The 27,576-nt window shown below is 44.2% G+C and overlaps 1 protein-coding gene across 1 annotated transcript in view; it reads right to left on the bottom strand.

Moving 5' to 3' along the window:
- The window catches only part of XRN2 (5'-3' exoribonuclease 2), a 95,570-nt gene that overhangs the window by 24,076 nt on the left and 43,918 nt on the right, over window positions 1–27,576 (bottom strand). The window contains exons 16-22 of the mRNA XM_082249142.1: window positions 24,144–24,229; window positions 8,052–8,187; window positions 5,358–5,465; window positions 2,879–2,968; window positions 2,709–2,781; window positions 1,677–1,760; window positions 1,042–1,139 (exon numbers count right to left, since the gene is read on the bottom strand). Of these exons, the coding sequence (XP_082105268.1) occupies window positions 1,042–1,139; window positions 1,677–1,760; window positions 2,709–2,781; window positions 2,879–2,968; window positions 5,358–5,465; window positions 8,052–8,187; window positions 24,144–24,229 (675 nt within the window). The remainder of the gene's footprint in view (window positions 1–1,041; window positions 1,140–1,676; window positions 1,761–2,708; window positions 2,782–2,878; window positions 2,969–5,357; window positions 5,466–8,051; window positions 8,188–24,143; window positions 24,230–27,576) is intronic.

Here is a 27,576-nt window from a genome sequence, read left to right as displayed (position 1 = left end):
CGCAGGATCCAAGTTAAAATAGAAGCAACCGGATATAAAAAAAAAATAAAAAAAATGTATAGAACACTTACAGTAAACATCAGGTAGCAGCAACTCCAGATCTAATAGCCACCCAGATTTTAACTGTTCAGTCTCTTGGTGCTTCTTTTGACAGCTGTCAGAGCAAGATCCCTGTATGCCAGCTATTTGATCGGAGGTTGCCGCTACCTCAGCTTAGCCTAGTAATGGGTCTGTCCTGATGCCTTCCGCTTCCCACACTGATCTACAAGATTTAGTTATCTACTAGATAAGTGTGCTATACATTTTTGCTAATAAATCAGTTGCTTTTATTCCAACTTGGATGCCAGATGCCACGCTCCTGTTTTTCTCTTCTACTGGTCTAGAGATTTCCCAGTTAAGTTGATTTCCTTGGTGGGTTACAGCTGCCATTGTAGAGACCAGCTCAACAAGAGACTCTTCTAGGATGCCATATTAAAAAAAAAAAAAAAAAACACGAACAAAACCTGGAGGCAAACACTGAGTGGCATCAGTTCTCCTGGACTAGCCTACAGATTTTTTGTTTTCTAGGATCAAATCCAGCAGTATAGGACTTTCCTATGCCTATACAATGGAAGAGAAGGAAAGGGATTTGCATGGTATCCAGTTATGTTGTACAATATATGTATTACTAGTGAATAAAAAGCTAGTAAGAAGAAAAAAGGCTTTTCTGATTTTTCTTAATTCTTGTTGGTAACATTCAGGTAATGTGGGCAATGGCAATAGAATTTAGTTTTTTTTTTTACTATACATAATTAGATTTTTTTATTCCAGGAGTATATAACGAGTTTGGCAATTGTAGAGAAATGTTTAAATGCATTACAGTTGACAAAAATATAACGATTTTAGTTGACTAAAATACACTGGAGCTCTTAGTTGACTAAAATACGACAAACAATACAGAGGACTAAAATACGACAAACTAAAAAAGCCCTTTTTACAGTCAAAATACTAACTAAAACGAAATTGGACATCAAAATAACATGGACGACAAGTCAGATGTACCTCTTTACAGTTGCTCCTGTAGAGCTCATGTATAAAGTCATGGAGGGGGTGGTGTTTCCCAATGAAGAGATGGTCTCCTCCAAGGCTGTTTCTTCGTACTGACAAGGAATAAAAACACCTCTTAGCACAGATGAGTCCCTGTACAGAATATTTCTTCAACAGCTGCCATTAGGTTCATTAGCGTATAATCCAAACACAAGTTAATTCATTCCTGCGTATGATTTCTGCTTTTATAAAGCAATTTAAAAACTTAATTACTCTGCTAAAACTCCCACTTTTTCTAATGGTTTGGCAGTCACGGTTTTAACAGACACTCATAAAAAGGCTTTCCTGTGAAGGCAGATCATTTGAGTCATATACAAAAACCTGCAAATGAGAGTTTAACAAGTTTTAACGCAAAGTGGTTTTATTCTACTTTGTACCCACCAAGGCTCCATTTTTGCATCAAGGATCATTCAATTTACCGCAATTAAATCATCTATGAAGCAAAAGGTTACAGATTTGTTTAAAGGCAATCAATAGCAGCCATCCATTACCTCGTGTTCATTTGCAGCCTAGCAGAGCATAAACGGTAAGTACGCTAATGTTAAAACTTTGGTGATTACACAGACAACACAGGTGAATATCAATCTTACTTTCATCAGGAGTGAGGTCAGGGTAAACCTCTTCCAAAGCAGCTCTTAGCCGCCGCTCATCAACAAATGGCAACAGAGCAACACCTGAAAGGTAGAGGTAGAAATCAATTAACTGGAGGAGGCGAAGACCAACACAAGGAGACTGACAATGCAGACCAACTTCACAAAAGGTCTGCAAGGGAAGATTTTTTTTTTTTTTTTTTTTTTAAACAAAGCATTTAAAACAATCATTAATGCTGGGTTCACACATGTGAATTGGATGCGGGTTTCCCAACGTCCAATTTGCATAACAGCCAAGTGTGACCGGCTCTCGATGGAGTCGGTTCACACAGAACTGGGGCAGCCACGGAGTGGATTGCAGAAGGGTCCTGTGCATCTAGGGTCCAGTTCAGGTGCGAATTCAGGCAAAAATTTGGATCTGAATCACATCTGAATCGGTCAGACGTGGACAACAGGCTCAAACCCGCGCCCGCACATACATGAACCCAGCCTTATTGTGTAAGATGTCAAAAGGAAAAGTTGTCCGATTCCTTAAATTGAAAGACCTAGTGCAAGTTCTATTTTTTGCAGTAGATCTTGTGCTCCCCATTCAGAGATTACATGTAAAAGGGAGTCGTATTCTCCCTGGTCTACAAGTGCAATTCTCCCTCAGGAGATGCAATGCAGAAACAGATGAACCATACCAACAGGTTTTGCAGTATACAGTATTTACAAAGAACCAATAAGAAAAGATTTATGGAAGCTGCCCTTTCTGATTTTTAAATTAACCTCTTTGCACATACAAGCCCACAATGACCACGTAGCTTGGTCACCTGGAAAACGCATGCACCTGGCCTATGACAACTTGTTGGTCAGTCACTGGCCAAGTATTAGGGATTTGGATGTAAGCCCTGAACACCCTCAAGTTCATATTCTCACAGGTAATCACATATCTCCTTACAGGTATAATACATGTATATAAATATACTATAAAAAAAACACCACACTTTAAAAAAGTAGTGCTTCCCAGTTCAGAGCTAGTCTCTCTCTCACCTTGCCATGCATATTTTTTGCCATTCAAATCAAGTGCAAAGTCATCAGGGTAGAAGTCAATTATACTAGATTCCTGTAATAGGGGGAAAAAAAAAAAAATTACATTTATACTATTTTACACTTACAATATTTTTTGTGTAAAAAAAAAAAAAAATAAAAAAATCACTCACAGGATCGCTCATAAGACGTCTCCAGGTAAGAGGCAGAAAGTTGCCACTAGCAGCTGGAAAAACACCCATCAATTGCTCCAGTGGCTTGAACTAAAAAACAGAAAAAAAAAAAAAATGTCGATTTGTACAGCAACGGTTGCGTTTGTAATTAGCACAGCTGAATTTAGTGTTTTTTAAATTATGGGTAACAAAAGTTATAGCCAAACAAAATACAGAAAATCAACAGCAGAATGAAGGAGCACAAGATAGGATACATGTTATTTTCAGCCAATAAAAAAAGTCTGCACCTTTGCTGTGGTCTGAAGTAAAGTGGTCATACACTGGCTATCCCCCCTTATGCCACAATGTCTTCTGGTGGGAACAGTGCAACCTCACTACGCACTGTAGTGCCTGGAGACACCCGATCAGCTGTGCTCATGATGTGCCAAGTAAAAATGGGAAGATCCCGACGTCAAGCATTGGATCGCCTGACCCAGGAACTGCATTCCAGCTCTGGTATTTAAATACCTGGATCCTGCGAGTACCTACATTCCAGCTGTAATCCCATCCCACAATGTGCTACCTGCATTGACCCCCAGAGTTGAGGGCTGGACAACCAAGACACTCCTAAAATGTGCTACCTGGTGGACCCCGAGTTGAGACCAGGCTGCACAAGGACCCTGTGACTTTGCCTTGCGTACCTTCATGTGTTGCTCTCCTCTGATGTGCTACCTACATGGACCATAATTTGAGGCCAGGCCACGCAAGACCTTCATGCTGCGTTCCCCCCTCCTGTGGCCTAGAAGTTGCCTGTGCCCTCCTTGCTGTAATTTATTGCCGCTTACCCCTTTTGATTCACTGTCCTGTGTCCCCTGACTATACTTGCTGTATTCCACTGCTGTTTACCATTTGTTTTACCTAGGACTATTGGCTCTTTGTTCCCCTGGACATATCGCCTTACTGTGTCTTACCTCTGGCCTGTATCACCACCAGATTAACCTTAGCTGCACTTTAGGCTTTTATCACCGACTCTGGACTTCTACTTGTCATTCCCTAGTGCTGCCTTGGCCCTAGACATTGTCACCACCCTGGAATTCTGCTTTGTTGTGCCCTTTCACAACCCCCCCCCCCCTCCCCCTCGCGGGTCCTGCAATTATCACCCTCAACCTTGTTTGTTGAACCCCTCAAAAAAAAAAACCTTAAAAAAAGGGGCATAAAACGTATCTGCCTCTACATGCTTTTTGTTCAGCTTACCCTCTATCCTATTTTATTGCAGCTAGGACATCTGTACTTGGCTCAACCCCATCATATGCCACACTACTGTCAATGAGCCTAACCATCACATTAATAAAGCAATAGCGAGGGGGGTAACAGAGGACTTCCTAGTAGAAGCCACACTGAATTTATTCCTAAAAACTACAGGAAGCCTGGAACAAATACCCTGTGCGCTACTGTTCCTTTGGCAAACACTTTCCAAGTTATGTCGATTAGGCTTTATTACTTTTAGAAGACCCATACTTCAAGTCAGCAAGTTATTCTTAGGCTAGCCATAGGCGTTTAGACTTCTCTAGCATTAGGGCCTGTGGGCTAAATTAAAAAAAATCAATCAAACATGCTACCCCATCCAGGCTAAACGAGGAACCTCCCCTGCTGGCTATTGCATTTTGACCGTTCCTGCGGCTGTCAAGAATACCCAAACAGTGACTGAATTTGGTCATCTGTAGTCACTATAAAATCAAGAATTTTCCACCCACAGCTCAAATTTCACCCCAGCCAGCAAGAACCAGCTGAATTTCTAGCTGTGTATGACCAACATATGATAAAGGATGGCATGCACCATTATAAGGTGGTCAGACAGACATCCTTTATTTTTGTTACATGACTGATCAACTTTCACTTCAGCTCCGACGGTTTTTTTCCCCCAGGTTTTTTGCTATACAGCACTGCGTTGCTTTAACTGACAATTGCACGGTCGTGTGACTCTGTACCCAAATAAAGCAGAGAGAAAAATTACACTAGGAGCTTTGGAGAGTAACAATATAGAAGGATGTGCTTTTTCATGTCTGAGGTTCACACCCACTTTAAGGCTCTTGCACACGATACTCCTGTTTGAGCATCTACATTTCAAGACTTTTTGATTTGGGTGTATTTACATGCATTTTCGCGCAAGTATGTGAAAAACTTATTCTCGCTTTCTTGTTCTGCACAATATGTAGATGGCCATTTGCACACGTGCGCATGAGGTGTAAATTACTGACCAAAAAAAGCTGATTTTTCCTTTTTTACTGAAGAATTTCGGGGGGCTTGTTTAGGCACTTCTCTGCAAAGGCACATTACAATTAAATGGGCTGTACTTTAGCTCAGGAAAAGGGGGGGGGGGGGGAACCACATCTATATTGAGCCTTTTCAAGCTGCAGTGTGCAAGAGGCCTTAGGAAGAACCGTAAGCAAATTGAGAAAACCTCCATCATATATATTAACACTATACCCTAAGCACTTACTGGTTTTGTGTCCTTTTCAAATTCCTCAAAGAGCTCGGTGATATTTTCAAAATCCGAAGCAAAAGGAGCATAGTGGAATGGGAAAAACCACTTCCAAGAGGCACAACCCTGGTGGAAATTGAGGTAAACAAAATTGCACATAAATATACAGCAGAACCCCCGCCCCCCCATTATATTATTTTTGAATAAGACATGTATGACTGTGTTAAGCCAGCAACACTATACAATGTTATTGGATAAGAAATGTATGGCCGTGTACAATCTCTGTGCAATCTCCTTTGGATTTACCAAATCTGGAAAATGCAATGACAAAACCTAAAAATCTATTAAATTATCAAATCAGGCAACCTAATGCACTATACAGTTCATGGTAGATTCAAATGGAGAATATCCAATCCTATTGTGTGGCATATGGTTAACTTAAACTGATGGAAGGTGACATCAGATTGCTTGCCAAGCGTTGGGTCCCTTTTAAACTTGTACGACCTGAAAGTCACGCAACTTTGACGCGACCTGAAGCAATGCCTGTGAAATCTTAAGGTCCATTGACCTCAAGTCGCATCAAAGTTGGACCAAAAGCAGTGCAGGGACTTTGAAGTTGCTGTGACTTGAAGTCGCACAGATATGAATGGTACTCATTGGAAATCATGAGGTACGACTTGTCATGCGTCTTTGCAGTCCCTAGCTTTTCACACCACCACTGCCAAATGCTTTGCATAACAGTAGGGCAATGGTAAATACTGGCCTCATTGCCAAACTCGCTAATGTGTACATAATGCGGGCCACAGCCTCCGTCTTCCAGTCAGACGGATCCTTAAAGGCCGGGGACTCTTCAACCAGAATCATGGTTGCCTTGTTTAATCTGGAAACCAGAGGGTCCAGCATCTGTGGCACAGCCAGATCTTCAGAAGGGAATCTTCATAGGGGAAACGCCTAGTTAGGAACGCATGGGAACCCCACAGGGACGCTTTGGTTGTCCCCACTCTTTAGCGACAATTCTGTCAAAACAGGCGGGGAAAGGAAACACCCTTGCAGCTCTGGATGGTTTGTGAGTGCCAAAGGGTACCTGCGCCTCAGTCGCAGCTTCAGCTGCGTCCTCCATCTTCAGGGTCTTACGCGCACACAAACCATGCATCCACCAGCGCCTTTTCGTGCGCAGCCACAGACATGGAGGAATCCCTCACTACCAGTGGATTTCAGGTGCGTGGTTGCAGATCCAGCCGGGTGACCCAAATCCACGGCGGCCGAATCAGATGAGACAGGGGAAGGTGGGGGGTGCTTTTTGCTAGCCCATCACGGGAAGCCACCTTCACCCAGGACACTAGGGACTCTAGGACCACCATCAGTGCATGGCTGGATGTTTGGGACCCAGAGGGACCCGCAGCCTCTGAGATGGGATCAGGAGGGGGAAATGTGCGTCGGACTCCTATTAGAGAAGAGGGGGGATCCACACACACAAAAAAAAAAAAAAAAAAATTTATAACACTGCTAGGGACACCCCCACCACGCTGGCGGCACCAAAGGGTCCAGCACGGAGCACTACCACTTCTATAGCAGAGAGAGGGAGAGAAGAACCCCCACAAAAAGACTCGCCCCCACCGATCAGGCAAACTGCACACCATGCAGTGTAAGGAAAAGAAAGATCCAGGAGTCAGCACTAGGGGATGAGAAAGGGATCCCACCGCCAAAATCACCATCCTACAGCTTCAAAAACATGGCCGCCGCTATTTTCAATGAGAAAATCCACAAGAAAATGGCAGCAATCTACAGCACAAAAGGCTACAAGAAAGAAAAAAAGCGGTACCGCGCGGCTTCAAAGGGGCCCAGGGGGGAACCCAAAAGCACCGAACACGATCCCTGCAGAACGGGGGCCCTGGCAGGAGCCCCCACCAGGTACAGCCCCCTCCCATAGGTTGATCATCCGGTTTCCGGCGGCACGCTCACCCCCCTTCCTCACAGACCTAAATGGTATGGACACCCCATGTGGGGCAGAGGGTGACAAGTCCGCAGAGAAGCACTGGGGGGGGGACCGGCCGTCCCAGGGAGGGGCCCACACATCCATCCCAAGAACCTCCAGGGTTATGGGGGGGGGGGGGGGGGTTTGTTACTTACCATACCAGGAACAGGGTGGGCACCGCTCCTGACAGACCACCGCTCCACGGAATAGGGAAGTCTGGCGGCCAGGAGGAACGCTGCAACTCAGGCATGAGGCCTAGGACGCTTAGCAGCGAGTGTGAGGGCCATCACTAGCTAAATTAAAAGCCAATACTGGAGTGGGGTGGTTATTCAGGGCTGAGCCATTTGCCAGTGTCCCATCAATTAGACATGGTGCATAATCCAATAATCAAAGAGTTTCACCTATGTCCTGTAATGTACAATTCATGGGGTGGACATGTTTCTATTAGCATGGTCACTGCTGATATACAAGCCTGTAGATTGGCCATACACCTAGTTCTGCTCATGGCTTTCTGGATTGATAGCACTGTCTTCTGCTAAAGCATTTGACTCACTTGTTGAAATTTTTTTTTTTTTTTTTTAAAGAGACTTCTACATCACAACAGGATTTGGGACCTGTTTATAATAACACACAATAAGCATAGGAACTTGCTGCTCATTTTTGTCACTGCAAGGGTATACCTGCAGCTGTACACACCAGAGATAACTGTAGAGAAAAAAAAAAAAAATATTGCATACCTGGTAGTAATAACGTAAAACCCAGCAGAGTCCTTCCACGTATGACCGTACAACTTTACGCCGGAATTTCTCATCAGTGGAATCAACATCAAATTTGTTTTTATAATAGCGTTGCTTCCAACCAGATTCCCACAGTCTACAAATGGAAAAAAAAAAAAAACATTTGGTAATTGGATCTGACCTGTCACGGAATCTATAGGCCAAAAATGATGCAATGTGGGGACATACCAACACATTACATTTAAATTCCCCAATTAAAATTCAAAATCCCTTTAAATTCCCCAATTAAAATTCAAAATCCCTAATAAGATCACACTACAGTGTTAGTGGCAAATTCTGTTGGATCTGGCAGATTAAATTCTTGTGTGGGGCCAGTGTCATGGAGTACAATACTAAGAAACAAGTAGGCTCTGACTGTTGACCTTGCTTTTGATAACTGCGTGGTTACCTCCAAGCTGATTTTCTGGGGCTTCAACAGAATCAAACCTGAAACACGTATGCTAAAAGATCTGACTTTAGTTTGATTTTACTTGCTGCATCCTTATTCCAGGTCAGTGACTTAGGGCTCTTTCACACAGGCGAACTGTTCAGATCCGCCTGTCGGTTTTTTTTTTGCGGATCTGAATGGTCCCCCCATGCATCCCTATGGGGCATCGGATGTCAGCGGACACATGTCCGCTGACATCCGATCAGAGCCGTCAAATCTGGATGGATGGAAACCTATTTTCCATCCATCCAGCGGATGAGAACGGACCAACGGTCCGTTCCCATCCATTTCCCCCATAGAGATGTATAGGGAACTGACAGCTGCATCTCAGCACACAGTGCGGAGAACAGCTGTCATTCTCCTGCTCAGCGGGGGATCGGTGGATCGATCCCCCGCTGAGATAAAAGGAGTCCGTCCGACGGACAGACTGTGTAAAAGAGCCCTTAAGTAGTAACCAAAAACCAAGAGTGTAATATATTGCAGCTTATAAATGATTAGATGTGGTGGCTTCATTAGTTTTCTCTTGGGTTTTCCCCTTGTTTTCACCTGGTCAGTTACTGCTCCTGTTAAGGAGTGCCTTCACTCTGGATGAAGGACACAGGTAGCACACCTTTGGACAGCAGCCTTATTCTGGAGAGGTTTTAAAACCCCAATACACAATTTTTCCTGTATGAAGTGAAACGCTAACCTAATTTTTGGGTAAAAAGGAGATGTAGGGCATGTCTTCTGCAAGGTCTCCTAGGATGTCCGATTCTCCTGATCAAGCTGCAGGTTATTACCTTTGCAGAGTTCTGCTGCTATTGGCCAGGATTTGCAACTTGACAGTTTTCATTCACAGAGGCTGACAAAAGTACAGAAATTGCTAGAGCCAAATGAAGGACTTAAAAAGTCACTCTCCATGCAGTCCATAATCATTTTACTTTTAAATCACTAGGTATAATTCTTTATAATACAGAAAGCTGGAGGACTCCCAACTGAATGAAAAAGGTTAAAATGATTCCTCTTCCCCCCCCCCCATGATATTAAACAGGATGTTTTGGCCATTAATACCAAAAAACGCAGACAAATACAGAATGCAAGGTAGCTTTGCATTTGGAAAATGTCCCCTCTGCTGTGGTGACATTTCTCATCACTTTCTGTACCAGAGACCATGGTCAACAAGGCAAACCGAGGGTAAATTCTCCAGCGGAGACAGACAGACAAAAAAAAAAAAAACAAAACTTGACAAGGCTTTCAATTCACAATACAAAAATAAATCTGCGCACCCGACCCCTAACTTTCTAAGCCGCTAAGCACCAAGGGTCAATAAATCAAACATTCCTAGAAAGCAAACAACCAAAAAACGGTGCAGCGCTCATGCAATAAAATCCTAGTAAAATATAGAACTATGAGCTTGTGTATCAGCTGATGAAGTCCCGCCCAGGGACGCAACATGTACGGAGGGGGAGGGGCCGGTGACATCACCCACCATCAATCGGCATCAGAAGTGTCCCTATGTTATACACAAGCTCATCCAGAGCACTGTCTCAGTGCCCTGTCAGGTAATTTTTATTCATGTTTTACAAATAAACTGAGTGTTTAAGGATAAAACACTAGGTTCAGATTTCTATGTTTGGCTGCGTGGAAGTCTCACAGAAGTGAATGTGTATACCATTATTAAAGTCCGGTGCTTAGTGGAGTGTTTAAGGAGGAGGATCTGCAGCCATTTGCTTCGAGCCCTTGGGAACATCACGCTATCTTTGGAAATTATATCCTGCTGTAATAGCCCGTCTGGTAAAACAGGGCCATATATTGAGGTGAGGAGATGGTGTGACCGGGTGGAGGACTCACTGAGCGGAGCACATCCTTGTCTGTCCTATGCATGATCACAATCAAACAAACATTGAGACTTATTTCATTATAGTTATTCTATATTTTACTAAGATTTTATTGCATGAGCGCTGCACTGTTTTTTGTTTATGAAGGCTTTCAATTCCACACTACCAACATGTGAAAAAAACATTTTTTAGATTTTAAATACAACTTCCAACAGCTCATAATCTAAGTGCTGTAATCCAACCAACAGGAGGGCAAAATGTTCAGGCCTTTGGCACAGATTAGACTGCAGAAGCTATGATTTACGCTACAAACCCACAATCCTACTAAACCACTGTCAGGCTGGTAGTTTGCCTCTGCCCACCTAGAAAGGTGGAGTCAAGACTGCACCTGCATATCTTTCTCTAAACTCCTAGAAACAGTTGTAGCATGATCACCAAGACTCACCAGAAATGTTAAAATCTGACTGCAATCAATTTTAGATTTGCTAAAATGTAACCACTTTGGCTCTGGAAGGTTTTAACCCCCCAGGGCATTTTTGCTATTGGTGGCATTGGATCACCACAGGGTTTTTTAGGTTTTGTAATAAAAAGACCAAACATTTTGAAACACCCCGTTATGAAGAAGTACAAGGACGCAGTCCCCTGGGCCGCACCCCCCTAAACCCAGAGCAGGCACATGGCATCCATGTACGCGATTGTGCCTGCATGTGTCGCCCCACCGCAGTATATGCACTGAGGCAAGTCAGCAAGTGGGTAATATGAGGACTTGCCTTAACTACTTAATCTGTATCCAATCAGGCAGGCCCTTGTACTACACAGTTGACAGATCTAAAAAAGATTGTACAATCAGATTGTAGCACGTGTGGTAGCCATAACACTTCTAGCCTGGCCAGCAAAGATAATGAGCCCTCATACTGTAATTTGTTCAGCATCCATAAAGCACGGTACTAATTCTTGCAGTCTTCAGCAACATGCACCTCACTGTAACAGCAGCCTGCTTATCGTGGTGTGGTAAATAGCTCACAACAGTAGTCCTTTAAGTTACCCTGCAATTGCATAGGCAGCCATAAATCAGATCTGAGTTAGTTTAACATTAAATGCACAGGGCTAACCACATATGAAAAAAAAAATTATACACACACACACACTGTGCAACCAATACAGACAAGATCTAGAAAAGTGCAAAATATACATTAGACACTGTGCAAATATGAAACATTGACAGTGAGAATGGGTGAACATCCAAAGTGGAAATTACATGTGTATACACAATGTGCAAAACTCAAAAGAATCGATAATTGCACTCCTAAATGACCATTGATCTATAAAGCATTAGAAGTCCATCCAACAAAACCTTTGACGTGCTAGTGTTAAGTCTATCGACATGCAGGAAGATAACCCAAGGTACAGCTCGCCAACGATCTATACACCGGCTGCTTACCAGAACTCCGTAACCCCCAATCACCATGTGGTTGCATGCTTAAGATTACAGACAGGCTTGGGCGTATTTGAGTCCCTACATGCCCGATCCCGCCAGGAAGCAGACACTGCACTCCGGGAAATATCTCAGTTCCTGTGATTAGCGATCTGTGCAGGTGCGGATCTGGAAATATCTCACTGCCTGTAATTAGTGGAGTGCAGTGTCTGCTTCCTGGTGGGATCGGGAACACGGAGACTCAAATACGCCCGAGCCCATCTCTACTTAACCACTTCTGGACCGAAGATTTTCCCCCTAATGACCAGGCCATATTTTGCGATTCGGCACCGCGTTATGTTAACGGACAATTGTCGTGTGACGTTGTAAAATTCCTTTTTTCCCCCACAAATAGAGCTTTCTTTGGTGGTATTTGATCACCTGTGATTATTTTTTGCGTTATAAACAAAAAAGCAACAATTCTGAAAACAAAAAAAAAATAAAAAAAAAAAATGTAAAAATCAAAATTTAACATTTTAGGCCAATTTGTTTTCTGCTACATATTTTTGGTAATAAAAAAAAACCACCACAATAAGCGTATTTTGATCGGTTTGCGCAAAGTTATCGCGTCCACTAACTACAGGAAAGATTTGTCTTTTTTTTATAACTAGTAATGGCGGCAATCTGCGATTTTTAGCAGGACTGCGACATTGCGGCTGACAGATCAGACCCCTAACTAACTATTGCTCTGAGTTCAAAAAACATTGATCGTCAGTTTAGACTCTTCTACTGTCCAGGTTCCCTAGGCACAGATCTTACCCAGTACACCGCCCCAGCCCGACAGGCTGGCGTCCCGTGGTCCCCACCGTCCAAAACAACTGGAGGAAGGACTTGTCCTGGCACAGTGCTGGAGAATGGAGCCACAATAAAAAAGATGGTTTGCATCTTTCTCTCAAAGGAACAAATGTACTTAGTGAACAACTCCAAGAATTTGCGAAAGTAGTTAAACTAGGAAGGGGGGGCAAAAGAGTGGAAATACAAGAGTCCAATTGCCCCCCGAAACAATGCCAGAACAGGTCAGAAGCACAGGAGGTTAAGAAATGATAAGCTCAGAGTCCTGTCCACAAATGCTCGCAGTTTAGGTAAAAAAATCCATGAACTTGGGTCAATAATGGCATCTGAGAATGTAGATTTAGTGGCTGTTACGGAGACATGGTTTAATGAAAGAAATGACTGGGACATAACCATACCAGGGTACTCTTTATACAGAAGAGACAGAGAAGGCAAGAAAGGAGGAGTGGCCCTGTATGTGAAAGATAGCATTAAATCTAACCTAATACAAGTTGGTGAGGCCAACAGAGTCAGTTTGGGTTACGTTGCAGTTTGCTAATCATGCAGTAACTCATGTAGGTGTGATATATAGACCACCTGGTCAAGTTAAAGAACTAGATGATCTACTAGTTGAAGAAATAGCTAAAATGACAATGAAAGGAGAAGTTATTATGGGAGATTTCAATCTTCCAGATATAAACTGGAAAACCAAAAAAGCAAGTTCTACCAGGAGTACAGATATTCTAAATTCCCTACTGGGGTTGTCTCTGCAACAAGCGGTTGAGGAGCCAACACGGAGGGAGGCCATTTTGGATTTGGTATTCACAAATGGGGATTCGGTATAGGATGTCATTGTAGGCGAAACCTTGGGATCTAGTGATCACCAGTCAGTGTGGTTTAATATAAGAACTGTGAAAGAGTCACCACACAAAAACAAAAGTTTTAGATTTTAGAAAAACAGACTTTTCAAAAATGAAATTAGTCATAAATGAGTCCTTATCAGACTGGAACGGATTACATGGAGTCCAGGAGAAATGGGACTACTTAAAAAGGTGCATTATTGAAGGCAACAGAAAATTGCATTAGACTTGTCAGTAAAAGCAAAAAAAGGAAGAGACCACTGTGGTACTCAGCAGAAGTAGCCCAAATCATTCAAAATAAAAAGCTAGCATTTTGTAATTATAAAAAAAACCCAGAGCAATGAAGATAAGGAAATCACAAGATTAGGCAGAAAGAGGCCAAGCAAGTTATAAGAACTTCTAAAGCGCAGGCAGAAGAAAAACTAGCTCAGTCTATGAAAAAGGGGGGATAAGACATTCTTCACATATATAAATGAAAAAAGGAAATTAAAACAAGGAATAACTAAATTAAAAACAAAGGACGGAAGGTATGTAGAAGAGAATAAAGGGCTAGCCGACTGCCTTAATGAATACTTCTGTTCAGTTTTTACAGAAGAAAAAGAAGGAGAAGGACCTCCACTCGAAAGGATGACTAATGAATCATTTGATGCATGTGTCTTTACAGAGGAAGACGTTCTAAGATTGCTGTCTACAGTGAAGACAAATAAGTCACAGGGTCCTGATGAGATACACCCAAAATTATTAAAAGAGCTTAGTGGTGAGCTGGCAAAACCATTAACAGATTTATTTACCCAATCATTAGCAACAGGAGTCGTCCCGGAAGATTGAAAATTGGCAAATGTCATTCCCATTCACAAGAAAGGTAGTAGGGAGGAATTGAGCAACTATAGACCAGTGAGTCTGACATCAATAGTAGGCAAATTAATGGAAACCCTATTAAAGGATAAGATTGTGGAACATCTTAAATCCCATGGATTGCAAGATGAAAAACAACATGGGTTTACTTCAGGGAGATCATGTCAAACAAATCTTATAGATTTTTTTGACTGGGTGACTAAAATAATAGACGGTGGAGGTGCAGTAGACATTGCATATCTAGATTTTAGTAAGGCTTTTGACACTGTCCCACATAGAAGACTTCTCAATAAACTGCAGTCATTGAGCATGGACTCCCATATTGTTGAGTGGATTAGGCAGTGGCTGAGTGACAGACAACAAAGGGTTGTAGTCAATGGAGAACATTCAGAACAAGGTCATGTTACCAGTGGGGTACCTCAGGGATCTGTACTGGGACCAATTTTGTTTAATATCTTCATAAGTGATATTGCAAAAGGCCTCGATGGTAAGGTTTGTCTTTTTGCTGATGACACAAAGATATGTAACAGGGTTGATGTTCCTGGAGGGAAACGCCAAATGGAAAAGGATTTAGGAAAACTAGAAGAATGGTCAGAACTCTGGCAACTGAAATTTAATGTGGATAAGTGCAAGATAATGCACCTGGGGCATAAAAACCCAAGGGCAGAATATAGAATATTTGACACAGTCCTGACCTCAGTATCTGAGGAAAGGGATTTAGGAGTAATTATTTCAGAAGATTTAAAGGTGGGAAGACAATGTAATAGAGCAGCACGAAATGCCAGCAGAATGCTTGGATGTATAGGGAGAGGTATAAGCAGTAGAGAGAAGTGCTTATGCCACTGTACAGAACACTGGTGAGACCTCACTTGGAGAATTGTGCGCAGTACTGGAGGCCATATCTCCAGAAGGATATAGATACTCTAGAGAGAGTTCAGAGAAGAGCTACTAAACTAGTACATGGATTGCAGGAGAAAAAAAAAAAAAAAAAAAAAACAAAAAACTTACCAGGAAAGGTTAAAGGACCTTAACATGTATAGCTTGGAAGAAAGAAGAGACAGAGGGGGATATGATAGAAACTTTTAAATACATAAAGGGAATCAACTCGGTAAAGGAGGAGAGCATATTTAAAAGAAGAAAAACTACCACAAGAAGACACAGTTTTAAAATTAGAGGGGCAAAGGTTTAAAAGTAATATGAGGAAGTATTACTTTACTGAGAGAGTAGTGGATGCATGGAATAACCTTCCTGCAGAAGTGGTAGCTGCAAATACAGTGAAGGAGTTTAAGCATGCATGGGATAGGCATAAGGCTATCCTTCATACAAGATAGGGCCAGGGACTATTCATAGGATTCAGATATATTGGGCAGACTAGATGGGCCAAATGGTTCTTATCTGCCGACATATTCTAGGTTTCTATAACAGAGCAGACCTCGTGCTGTGGCTCAACGAATCAAAGTGTCCAAGGACTTTGGATCCTTGTTTTGACAAGAATCTCTCTTTGTAATGGTCTGGTAGGGAACTGAGCAAACGGAACCGCCACGAAGGTTGATACCATCAGACCCAAGGCCTACATGCAAGTTCGCAGAGATGACAGATTGGACTGGAAGAACCTGTCCGATGGACGAGACCTGAATTCGATCTTGTACCCTGATTGGATCAGTTCGTGAACCCATTTGACCTAAATCAAGGAAGCCCAAGTTTCCGAAAAGAAGCAAAGACGTCCCACCACCCCAGAAGCAGGAGAGGGTGCCCCTTCATGCAGAGGAGGATTTGTTTGCAGATCCAGACTGGCCAGTCTTTGATTTACCTGACCATGGCTTCTTGGAACTCCCAGAAGACCGGAATGGCTTTCCTTTGTCGACCCGGAGGTCGAGCAGTAAAAGGCGGCCCCCACCTAGGACGCAGCGCCTCACCCTTAGAGGATTGGGGAAGAAGAGTATTCTTACCCCCTGAGATACCTTTGATCAACTCATCCAGAGAGGATCCAAACAGCCGCTCCCCTGTGAAGGGAAGATCAGGCAAGGCCTTTTTGGAGGCCTGGTCAGCAGACCAGCTTTTCAGCCACACCATGCACCTAATAGCAATCCCCACTGCTGACGCCCTGGCCACCAACTGAGCCTAATCCAGGGATGTATCACACATGAGCACCAAGGCTTGAGCCAACTGGTCCAGTAGTTCCAGCACTGCGGGGGGAGAGCTGCTCAGCTTCCAAGTTACTTTTAAGCAACTTCACCCATGCAGTAGCCGTCTGCGCCACCAGAATGTTCACAAAATGTAGTTTTTAATATGGACCCCGTTATCACGTGGAGATGGCGGGACAAGGACTCCACCGTCTATAGACTGGGTAGGCAAAAGTCTGACTCTTCCACCGGTACCAGAGTCACTTTATTTAACCTGGAAACCGGGTGATCCACCGTCGGCGGTACAATCCACCTAGTGGACACTGCCTCCGCAAAGGGGTAATGGTGTGCAAAACGCTTAAGCACCACCAGCATATGCTTAATGCGCTGCCATTGTTCATCCACGATATTGTGAAACAATTCTGGACAATGGGAACACCTTGCCTGATTTATGGGATTTGCGGGAGCCAAGACAAGTCTCTGAAGAGATGGAGCTGAGTCTGTCGAACGATAGAGAAACATTGGTTAACTCTGTCCCCTCGGGGGGAGCTCTGGCTTACCTAAAGGTGCAATAAATATCTCCTAAACTTTCACCGTTTAGGAGATATTTACATTGCATGCAGCCAATGACGTCATCGGTGCATGCACTCTGAACGGCCACCTGTGCAGTTCCTTGAGAGCCATATGCCGTGAACGGCAGCTCCCGCGCACATGCGCAAATCAGATGGCCGGAGGGCGCGAACGAGGAAGCAGGACGGCCGGACATGTCGGCCCCCCTGTCGGTGAGCGGGGGGCACTGCGGGGGCTTCGTTTTAAGGCATTTCATATTGAACTAGTATGCCATGCGTACTAGCTCATTATGCCTTTGTCTTTACAGGTTTTTTTTCCTCATTTTTTTTATGAGGGTTTACTTCCTCTTTAATGGGGGAGAGATGGCAATGTGTGCAAAACATACTTGTTGATACACTGTATACGCTTGCTTCTTTGCAGCAGTGGCGTATAGTAGAGGATTATTGACATTGTGTTGGTATAGATTACAGAAAGGGGTAGTGGTTCACTCTAAAATGTTGGGTTTGGTTCATCTTCGGTTAAAATTTCTTGAATAGTTATGCATATAGTTTTATTTTCCTTTTTTTGGCTTCCATAACAAAAAAATGTTACAAAGGTTGGTATTTGAAGCCACCTGTATAGAAAATATGTGGTGTATTGACATTTTGCTAAACGTTTCGTTTATCTTTATATTGCAATACATTTTACGTAACAAAAATCCAATTCTTTCGTTCACCGACGGACACAGCGCTCCATATTCAGAACTATAGAGATGTCCCCAAGCAGTTCCCAAAATCATGAGGGGTGGGACAAAAGCCAACCAGGTAAAAATAAAAAATACAAACAGGAGCCCAACCTGAACAATACACCCCAAAAAAGGGGAACAGGCCCTCTAAATAGCAGCTTGCAAAACCTTGCGGACAAAAAAATCCACTTAGTAGAATTTTGTGAAAGTGCGCAAAGATGACCAAGGTGGCCGCCTTGCAAACCTATGGCACCGATGCTCGATGACAGAAGGCCCAAGAAGCACCAAGCGCCCGAGTAGAGGGTGCGTCACAGGGAAGGGATTAACCCGCTCCTTATTTGAATAGGCCTGTCTGATACACCTGGAAATGGTAGCAGAAGAAGCAGACAGCCCTTTCCTTGGCCCGAGACCACAGTCTGAGCGCCGAAAAGACTCTGTGGCTGCCAGAAACATCCAAATCGACTGAACCACATCCAAGACATGCATGCAACACAAATTCCCTGTGATGAGCTGGCCTGGGACAGAAGGCAAAACAATGGGGTTTACTAAAGGCAAATCCAATGTACATTACAAGTGCACTTGGAAGTATAGTCATGGTAGATCTAAGGGGGGACATGCAATGAAAATAGCATTTTTGCTTGCACATGACTGGATGATTTAAATCAGCAGAATTTCCCCTTATTTCAGATATTTCCCTCAGATCTACAGCAACTGCACTTCCATATGCACATCCAAGTCCACAGTGATTTGCCTTAAGTAAATAAACCCAAATGTCTGCATTCAAATGGAAGTCACAGACAACCTTAGGTAGGAACGACTGGCGTGGAATCAACTTATCTTTATGGACTACCAAGTAGGAAGTACTGTGGCAGCCTGCAAGGGACGCTGGCGACCAATCGCACTAGGTCGGTGTACCAAGACCAGGGCCACCAGAATGACAAGAACCCCTTTGTCCTCGATCCTGCGCAGAAACAGCTCGAGTGGTAGGAAGGTATAAATCAGATGTTACTAACCCCAGAGGGTCACCAGAGCATATGTGGCGTCCGCCAGAGGATCTCATGACCTTGTCACAAACCTCTGTTGAGCCAAGACGCCAACTGGTCCACCTCGGGGATGCCCCACCGCAGACATATCAGATTAAATGCGTCCGAATGAGATCACTCGCCTTGGTCCACCGCCTACCGACAGATAGTCCCATCTGCCAATTTCCAGAGACTTTGGACACTTGTCCCATTTTACTAGAAGCTCCCTCTTAAGGAACCTCCTATGGAACTGTGCAAACAGGACCGCGTCAAAAAAGGTAGACACCATCATGCCCAGCACTGGCATGCAAGTCCGGAGGGAGGATCATCTATGGGACAGCAACAGATCACAGAATGTTACTCTGGACAAAATCCAGAAGTTTGAGACTCTGGCTAGAGCTGAATCCAGAGTCAGACCCAGGTAATCTAATTTCCTGGTAGTTCAGAAGCCAACCGAACTCCTTTAAGGTCTGGATAGTGATATCCACATTGTCTGTCAATGCAGACAGGACTCTGCTCACAAGAGGAGGTTGTCCAAGTAGTCCAGCACAGCAATCCCCCGCTGATCTAGCAATATCAAGACTGAGGCCAAAACCTTCGTGAAGACCCAAGGAGCAGAGGAGAGACCAAGGGTAACACCACAAACTGCTAGTGCTCCTCTCCCACAGCAAAGCGGAGGAAACGTTGGTGTCGGCACATATTGGAATGTGCAAGTAAGCATCTTTGATGTCGATAGAGGCTAAAAAAAAAAATTCCCCTGATGTAGAGATGCCACCACCGTTCAAAAGGACTATATTCTGAGATTCCGTACCCACACAACTGTTCAGGGCCTTAAGGTCCAGAATCAGACTAACCTTGGCCTTCTTTGGAGACCGTAAACAAGTTTGAATAAAAACCTTGAAACCTCTGATACCAGTGTTCCCGTGAAAAAACCCTACCTGTGAAAAATTCCCTACCCTCATCACTTCCGGTGCACCTACGTCATGGAACAGCTGAGCAGCTTACCAGCTGAGGGTTTTTTTTTTTTTAACGTTACACCGCATCAGCTGTTGCCGCGGGTACATTAAAACATCTCCGCTGCAACATAAAATCATCTCTGCGCCTACCCGTAACTTTGCTGATCTCGGCAACTAAATGTAAAAGCGGCGGTGGGTCTCTGAAAATATAAATCACGGAGCCGATATATCCGTGATTTATATTTTCATACACCCGCCGCTTTTACATTTAGTTGCCGAGATCAGCGAAGAGACAGGGGTAGGAGCTGAGAGGATTTCATGTTGCAGCGGAGATGTTTTAATGTACCCGCGGCAACAGTTGATGCAGTATAACATCATAAAACCTACTCTGTGAGAATTCCCTACCCTCCGGAGCTGTGAGCATGTGCAGTGGTAAACTGCTCGACTGTTCCATGACGTATGTGCACCGGAAGTGACAAGGGTAGGGAATTTTCACAGGTAGGGTTTTTTCACGAACACCGGTATCAGAGTTTTTTTATTCAAACTTGTTTACGGTCTCCAAAGAAGGCCAAGGTTAGTCTGATTCTGGACCTCAAAGCCCTGAACTGTTTTGTGTGGGTACTGAAATTCAGAATATAGTCCTTTTGAATGGTGGTGGCATCTCTACATCAGGGGGATTTTTTTCCCCCCATGACGTATGTGGGCAGGAAGTGACGAGGGTAGGGAATTTAAGAGGTAGGGTTTTTTTTAACGTTACACCAGAACCATCACTCTCACAGCTCCTGCACCCCCCAGAAAAGAGCTCACAGCTGGTCCAGGGACAGACGCACATTGGAGGGAAAGAACCTTCCGGAGGGCAAGAACGAAACTCTACCTTGTAACCGGACAGATTTTGTGGACCCATTTGTCATTCACCGAGGAGGTCCACAGGCCCAGAAACCAAAGCAAAGACGTCACCCCATCCCAGGCATGGGTGAGGGCGCACCTTCATGCTGAAGGGGCCTTGTCCACGGGTCTAGAGAAATCCACTCCCGGCTTGTCGGACCAGACCTGCTTGGAACCTCCCGAGTTGAGCTTAAAAGGTTTGGAATCCATCAACGGCCCCTAATGATCGAGAAAAAAAAAAAAAAAAAAAAAAAAAAAAAGTGCCTAGAAATAATTGCCATGTCTAAGACGAGGCTCCTTCCCCTACCAAAGACTGTGGAAAATAGATACTCTGCCATACTCTTCCATCGCGCAAGACTCTTAATCTCATGCAGAGGTGCCCCAAACAGGTGATCACCTTGAAAGGGCAAATTGCAGACCAACACTTAAGCCACAACACACGCCTAATCACCACTGCCGAAACAGAGCAGCATCCAGAGAGGCTTGGCAGACAAATGGCAGTCCCTGGATCAACTAATCCACCAATTCAACAAAGGCAGGAGGAATCTGCTCACCCCCCAGATCTTGCCACAGAACTTTAGCCCACTCAGTGTTTGCAACACCAGGGCAGGGCAGTGGTCAGGATTGGCCGTAACGCCGAACCAGCAATAGTAAACCTGTTGTGGCCACAGACTCCACTTTCCTGTCAGCCAGATCTTTAAAACCCGGGGATCCCTCATTCATAATCATGGTTGTCTTATTCAACCTGGAAACAGGAGGGTCCACCATCAGTGGGACAGTCCACTTCTTCAGAAGGGACTCTTCAAAATGGGTACCGCACCGCAAAACGTTTAGGAACCACAAATCCCAATCTTTGCAGACAAATTTGTCAAAAAATAGGAGGAATAAGGAAACACTTACACTTTCACCGTGCGAGAAAGATTGCGAGTAACAAAAGAAAGGACTACCTCCGCAGCCACCTCAGCTGCATCCACCATCTTCAATGTCTCCTGCACAGATGTAACAAGTGCATCCACCAGCACCTTCTCGTGCCTCACTGCAGTAGTGGAGAAATCACCCTCACTAGGACGAACAGAAGAGTGATGTCATGCCCTGCCGGGTGGGCCATGTCCGTGACAAGAGCCAGATTCAGGATCTGATGAAACAGATGAGGCAGAAGAGGGCGAAGGGCGCTTTCTGCTAAGAAGGGGGTCAGGTGGTGAAACCTGCTCCTGAGATTCCATAGGAAGGGAGAACCCCCATGGCAAAAAAAAAGTGTTTGGTACCACAGGGGGACCCACCTTCTGAGCCTGTACATCCTGCTACCACAGCAGAGTGACCCCCCCCCCCCCAACCCCAACCAGATTCCTCACCACCAGAGGAGCACTGGTCGCCAAGTACCAGTAGAACTAGAGACCAACGTGCAGTGTGCAGATAAGAAAGGAAACCCAGGAATCCACATAAGAGGATAGGGGAGGGGCCCAGAAGACATTCGCCGACACGCAACTCCAAAAGCATGGTTGCTGGAGCCAAAAACATGGTCGCTTGGGAAGGGGGGGGGGGGGACATAGGTAGACACAAAAACATGGCCGCCGTCCCATAGACCAAACCACAAAACAATCGGCCGTCGAGCGCACTACAAGGCTCCCAGGAACAATGGCACCTATCCGTGGAGCTGAGGCCCACCATATTCCCGTGGGAGGGGGAAACAAGGCAGCACCCCACCCTCACAGGGAGAGGTCTACCCCACCAGCGACAGGCCCCCCAACTGCAGTTACAGCGCCCCCTGCCCACCATAGCGAGAGGGGGGGTGTTTGTGGGAGGGAAAACTTGTACTCACCGATCCACGGGAGTGGGCACCACTACAGACAGGACCTCTCTACCAAAGTGGGAGGGCTGCCGGCCAGAGGAACGCTGCGCCTGACCCGGAGCCCGGTCCAATGAGAAACCTGTAAGAGCAGTTAACTCGCTGGCCAGCCCCTGTCCGGTGGGACTATGTCTAGGCCAACCCAGAGCGCGTAGCTCTGGTCTGTGCTTGCTCGCTCGCTGGAATAGGGGGACCAATAGATTTAAAATTCCAGCCCATCCCCCAGCCGTTGATTGTAGATCTCCAACGAAGAAAAAAAAAAAAAAGCCATAACCAACAGATCAAAGCAGGGAGAGCTAGGTCCTTACTCCTGACTAGGCAGAAAAAAAAAAAAAAGAGAAAAAAAAAAACACCACTGAAGGCCCATAGCAGAGAGGCGGATGTATAACAGCTAGGACTACCCATAGGAATAGCCAAGTTGTTTTTTCTCTGCCTAGCCTCCTACTCCTGTAGGGGGGCGATACAACCCTATGGTTCTGAATATGGAGCGCTGCGTCCATCAATCAACAAAAGAAAATTTTTCTAGTGGTTTCTTTGTAGCAGGTTTACACATAGGTCCACAAGCTATTCTGAAAGATTTTAAAAGTGCAAATATAGGGACAAACTGAGGGGGAAGTGCACAAACATAAGATATACAACCCAAGCTTTGAGATCCTTATTTGTAAGCTAGTTGTGCACACTGTCCTAACAAAGGGTTAACCGTATCTGCTGGCACACTCAAAGTGGTACTTATGGTAAAAATTAACTACCCAGCCCTTTTATCACATAAAAAAGGTGAAAGCTAGGTAGGATTGGTCAAAGAAAAAAAAAAAAAGGGTGCAATTTTTAAAACTTTTTGGGTAAAGATAAACTATGTGCATGAGAAAAAGTAGCAAAAACAAAGTAGGCGGTATTCAAGTTGGCTAACAAAGTATGGAAAAAAAAAAAAAAAACACAAGTCAAATTAAATACATAAATTGTGCTCAACAACCAATCAGAACTAATCCTAAACAAAAACCCATAACAGCAGCAAACAGCAGAAATCACTCTCTGCCTCTGCTCCGTTGATTACAATAATGGTACAACAAACATTAAGCATTTGGAAAGCATCAGAGTGCTAATGAATTCATGTATTTACTTTTCTCTTTATTTCCATCAAAGGAGAGGGAAAAAAAGAAATAAAGTCACAAATGACCATGCAAATCTAAGCAAAATGTCCACAGAAGCCATGTGTTAGGTAGTAATGGGACACCTGCACAAATTATATTTCTGAAGTACAATTTTACATGCTACAGATCAAAGTAGTGCAATTGGAATGCTAAACAGATGCCCCATTCAAATCTGTTAATGTGACACTCTTATAGCCACTAAAAAGTTGAAGGGTTAAATATTCCTGCAAAAAACACTGGTATTCAGATCACATAATCAAATCAAAATCAGTGAATGTCTAGCCAATGCAGTGTCTGGTCTCAAAGGGAAGAGTGGCTTGAAGAAAGAGAGCCAGCATGCATACTAATCTCGACACTTGGATTTAACAGCTTTAGCTTACTCATCTCGCTGGAATTTACTGAATATTGTTACCCTCCATATTAATTACTGCCGGATAAAAAGATCACAGAAAATTATCCAAAGGCGCTGCTGCCATAAGCTAAATGGCATTCATTAGCAATTCTACCCAATTCAGCAATTTGCTAACAAAGTACTACATACAAAATGGCTTCACCTGATATTATCTTCTGGCTCGGGCTCACTGTCACTGTCATTTGCTTTCCTTTTTGTTCCTGATTGGGTTTCTTTGTCATTGGAGTTCTAAGGAAGAGGAAGATTCAGTGATATCAAAACATACGGAGTTATGGAAAAAAAATCTCATGCAGAGGTTAACAAAGCCTAAAACATGTTTTGTAAATTGCTAAAAAGAGGGGGAGGGGGTGATTAACTGAACACAAAGTAACCTTTTAGTATATTGGTTTCCTAGAGAGGTTTTGACACTTCAGGAAAGGTTAAACAGGTGAGGATGTGTATAAAAAGAATAGGGACATTTATGCTATAAAGGCTGAAAGTTTTTCTATGTATGAAGGTAAAAAACCTTCAGTGTGAAGATTCCCCCTCACCCCCCCCCCCCCCCAATACTCACCTGAGCCCGATCCTGCGATGTGCATGAGAGCAAAAGTTGTACTGGGCCTCTCCCCCTCATTGGCTGAGCCATGGGCTCCGGTCAATCATCAAGTGAGGCGAGTGGGGGTTTGCTGAGCCACGCTGTGCCCCCAGGGCAAGCAGCTTGCTATAGGGGCACTCAGCAGAGGGAGGGGCAAGGAGTGCCAACAGAGGACACGAGATGAGGAAGATTGGGGCGGCTCTGTGCAGATCTATTGCACAAAGCAGGTAACTAACATGTTTATTACTTACAAAATGCTTTAATACAGGGCAAAATGCTGTATTATGTGCCAAACATTCCACTAATCACTAATAGAGTCCTCTACTATTTTTTTTGCACAGATAGGGTGATCTACATTTGGGATTTCAAGAGATTACTACCCTTTGCTCTTAGCCCCTTCCATCCCATTTTATCAGCCTACACATAAGTTAATGCTTAGAGCACCTGTAATGGTTCAGGTCAACACCACACAATTTTTAGACTGCTTGACCTGATGTGGCTGCAGGGAAATAAGGCTAGGCAGGCGGTTTAAACTTGCTTTAGCAAGGCTATAGACTTCAAACATTCTTAGGGAATGTCCCCAAGCCAGCTAGACCCAATTTTACCAACAAGTTACACCTCTGCATAGGGATGCATTCCAGTTTTGCCATGCCTGGTACATCTTCCCAGGGGGACTACATGTATGAAAGCACTTAAAAACAAGATCCGACCTTTGGTCGGATCTACAAACATTTGTATGCAATCCCTTCCCTAATGTTCCATTGCAAACTATTTCAAGGAAACCACCTACTGCCCAGGATGGACTGTACTAGGCAATTCCTATTCTTGTCCCACGTGAGACAAGACACCTGAACCCCCTTTCCTCTCTACTCCTCAATAGGTACAACTATGCATTTGCCTGATGTGAACAACCATGTCTAAAGCTGGCCATACATTTATAATTTTTTTTTTTGAACCAGATGCACTTTTTTTTTCAACCTGACTATAACAATTTTCCTTTAGATTTACCAAAAACCACGTAATATGGGGCAGCGCAGTGGCCAAGTGGTTAGCACTTCTGCCTAGCAGCACTAGGTTTGTCAGTTTAAATCCAAACTATGACACTACCTGCCTGGAGTTTGCATGTGCTCCCTGTGCTTTTGTGGGTTTTCTCTGGTCCAAATTGACAGGTACAAGCGTCCACTTTCCCTCCCTCCAATCTTCTGAGACACGTCAGATGTCCAAGATCATCGCCCGGCCACTAAGTGCAGCGTGACTCGCGCATGAGCAGTGTGAAGCCGGGGTGAGGTGAAAGGAGCGAGGCTTCGGGTTGCCGCATCGTTGGATCGTGGGACAGTTGAGTGTGTTAGTTAAAGTCAGTAGCTACACTTTTTGAAGCAGACTTAAACCTAAAAACGTCTGGAACGCTGCTTTTAAACACTTTCAAAATTGTATGCAATCAGGCAGGCTGTTGGAGAAGTCTAGATGACAATTGAATAAGAAAATTGTATAAAATGTGATCATGTGAATGAATGCCACAAGACTGGTCTTTGCTTGCATAGCCAGTAGTAGCCATCTAGTGTCTGAGCACTACTTTCTCCTGTTTATAGATTGCAATATGTCCTTATGTAATGTCCACAGTAGATGTGTGATTTGAGGGATCATTACAGGAAAATAAAATAAGGAAAGCCAAGTCTATAGATCATTCCATGGCTCGAGGCCTCAGGTGTGCCTATATGCATTTGAATACTAACTTAGCAGCAAGACCATTTGAAAGCAATGGGAGGAAAGAAACCTTGGTGTGGTCTAAGGCGGTTGCCAGCAGAAAGACTTGGCCATTTAAAGCAGTTTAAAAAAATAGCCAAAGAAAAGCTTGCCACTTCAAAAGATGCATTATGTGCTAAATCAGACCTGGGAAGATTGCAGCACCAAGGCCATATCCAGCTCTCAAATCCTCCACTGTCAGCATGTGTCTCCAAACCTGAGGAAGCTGACAGAAGACCATGTGGAGAGCTGCAAGAACTTTGAGACCTCAGAAGCTGCTTGGTACAGCAGTAAGGCTTGGCTCAGGAGAGCTTTTCCTAGGAGAAATCTTGCCGCTCTGGTACCTGGCAAAGTTCTTCCCGTGTTAGCACCTGCACACTGCAAACCCCAGGAGCAGTGCACCTGTTCTTCACTCCAGTTTATTATGTGCAAAAATCTACGCTGTACTGATCTCCACAGTGCTTTTCAGAGGGCATTAACAGGCAGTGAGAGGGTGTTATAGCACCTCCTTCCAGCCCGTATAACGCCACACTACCATCCTGTGCACGTTTTGGAGTTTTCCCATTAAACTCATTGGGCGAGTCTGACAAGTGGGGATGCTCGTCAAACTCTGCGGCCAAAGAAAACGGATGGGATGAGCATGGATTTAGAATCTGTGTGGGTTGAACTCGATAGGGAAGAAGATAAGGGAAAAGTAGTTGTGGGGGTTTGCTATAGGCCACCTAACCAAGGGGAGGAGGTAGAGCTGGAATTTTTAGCACTAATAGGTAAAGCGGCAAAACTAGGATCAGTCATCATATTGGGGGACTTCAATTATCCCGACATTGACTGGGAAGAGGGGGACTACACACTCACATAAGGCCCGGCTATTCACGGAAACCTTACAGGATAACTACATGTCGCAGTTGGTGGATTCCCCTACTAGAGAGAATGCTATCCTGGATCTATTGATCACTAATGACCCAGACATAATCTCGGAGGTAGGAGTCCAGGACAACCTGGGCTCTAGCGATCACAGGATGATCACATTTAGTATAAATAATATAAAAAGGCAAGTGGGGAACATAAGAACCCTAAACTTCAGAAGGGCAGACTTTCCAAAATTGTACTCATTGATGGAAAGGGTAAACTGGGACCAAACCCTGGGACCACTGACCACAGAGGAAAAATGGGAATGCTTTAGAACAATATTAAGCAAAGGCATCTTGCAGTGCATTCCTATGGGGAATAAATTTAGAAGAGACAAAGCCAAACCTGG

This window comes from Pelophylax lessonae, assembly GCF_965119305.1.
Source record: "Pelophylax lessonae genome assembly, chromosome: 3".
Classification (NCBI taxonomy): Eukaryota; Metazoa; Chordata; class Amphibia; order Anura; family Ranidae; genus Pelophylax; species Pelophylax lessonae.
This window is presented reverse-complemented; position numbering and strand designations above follow the sequence as displayed.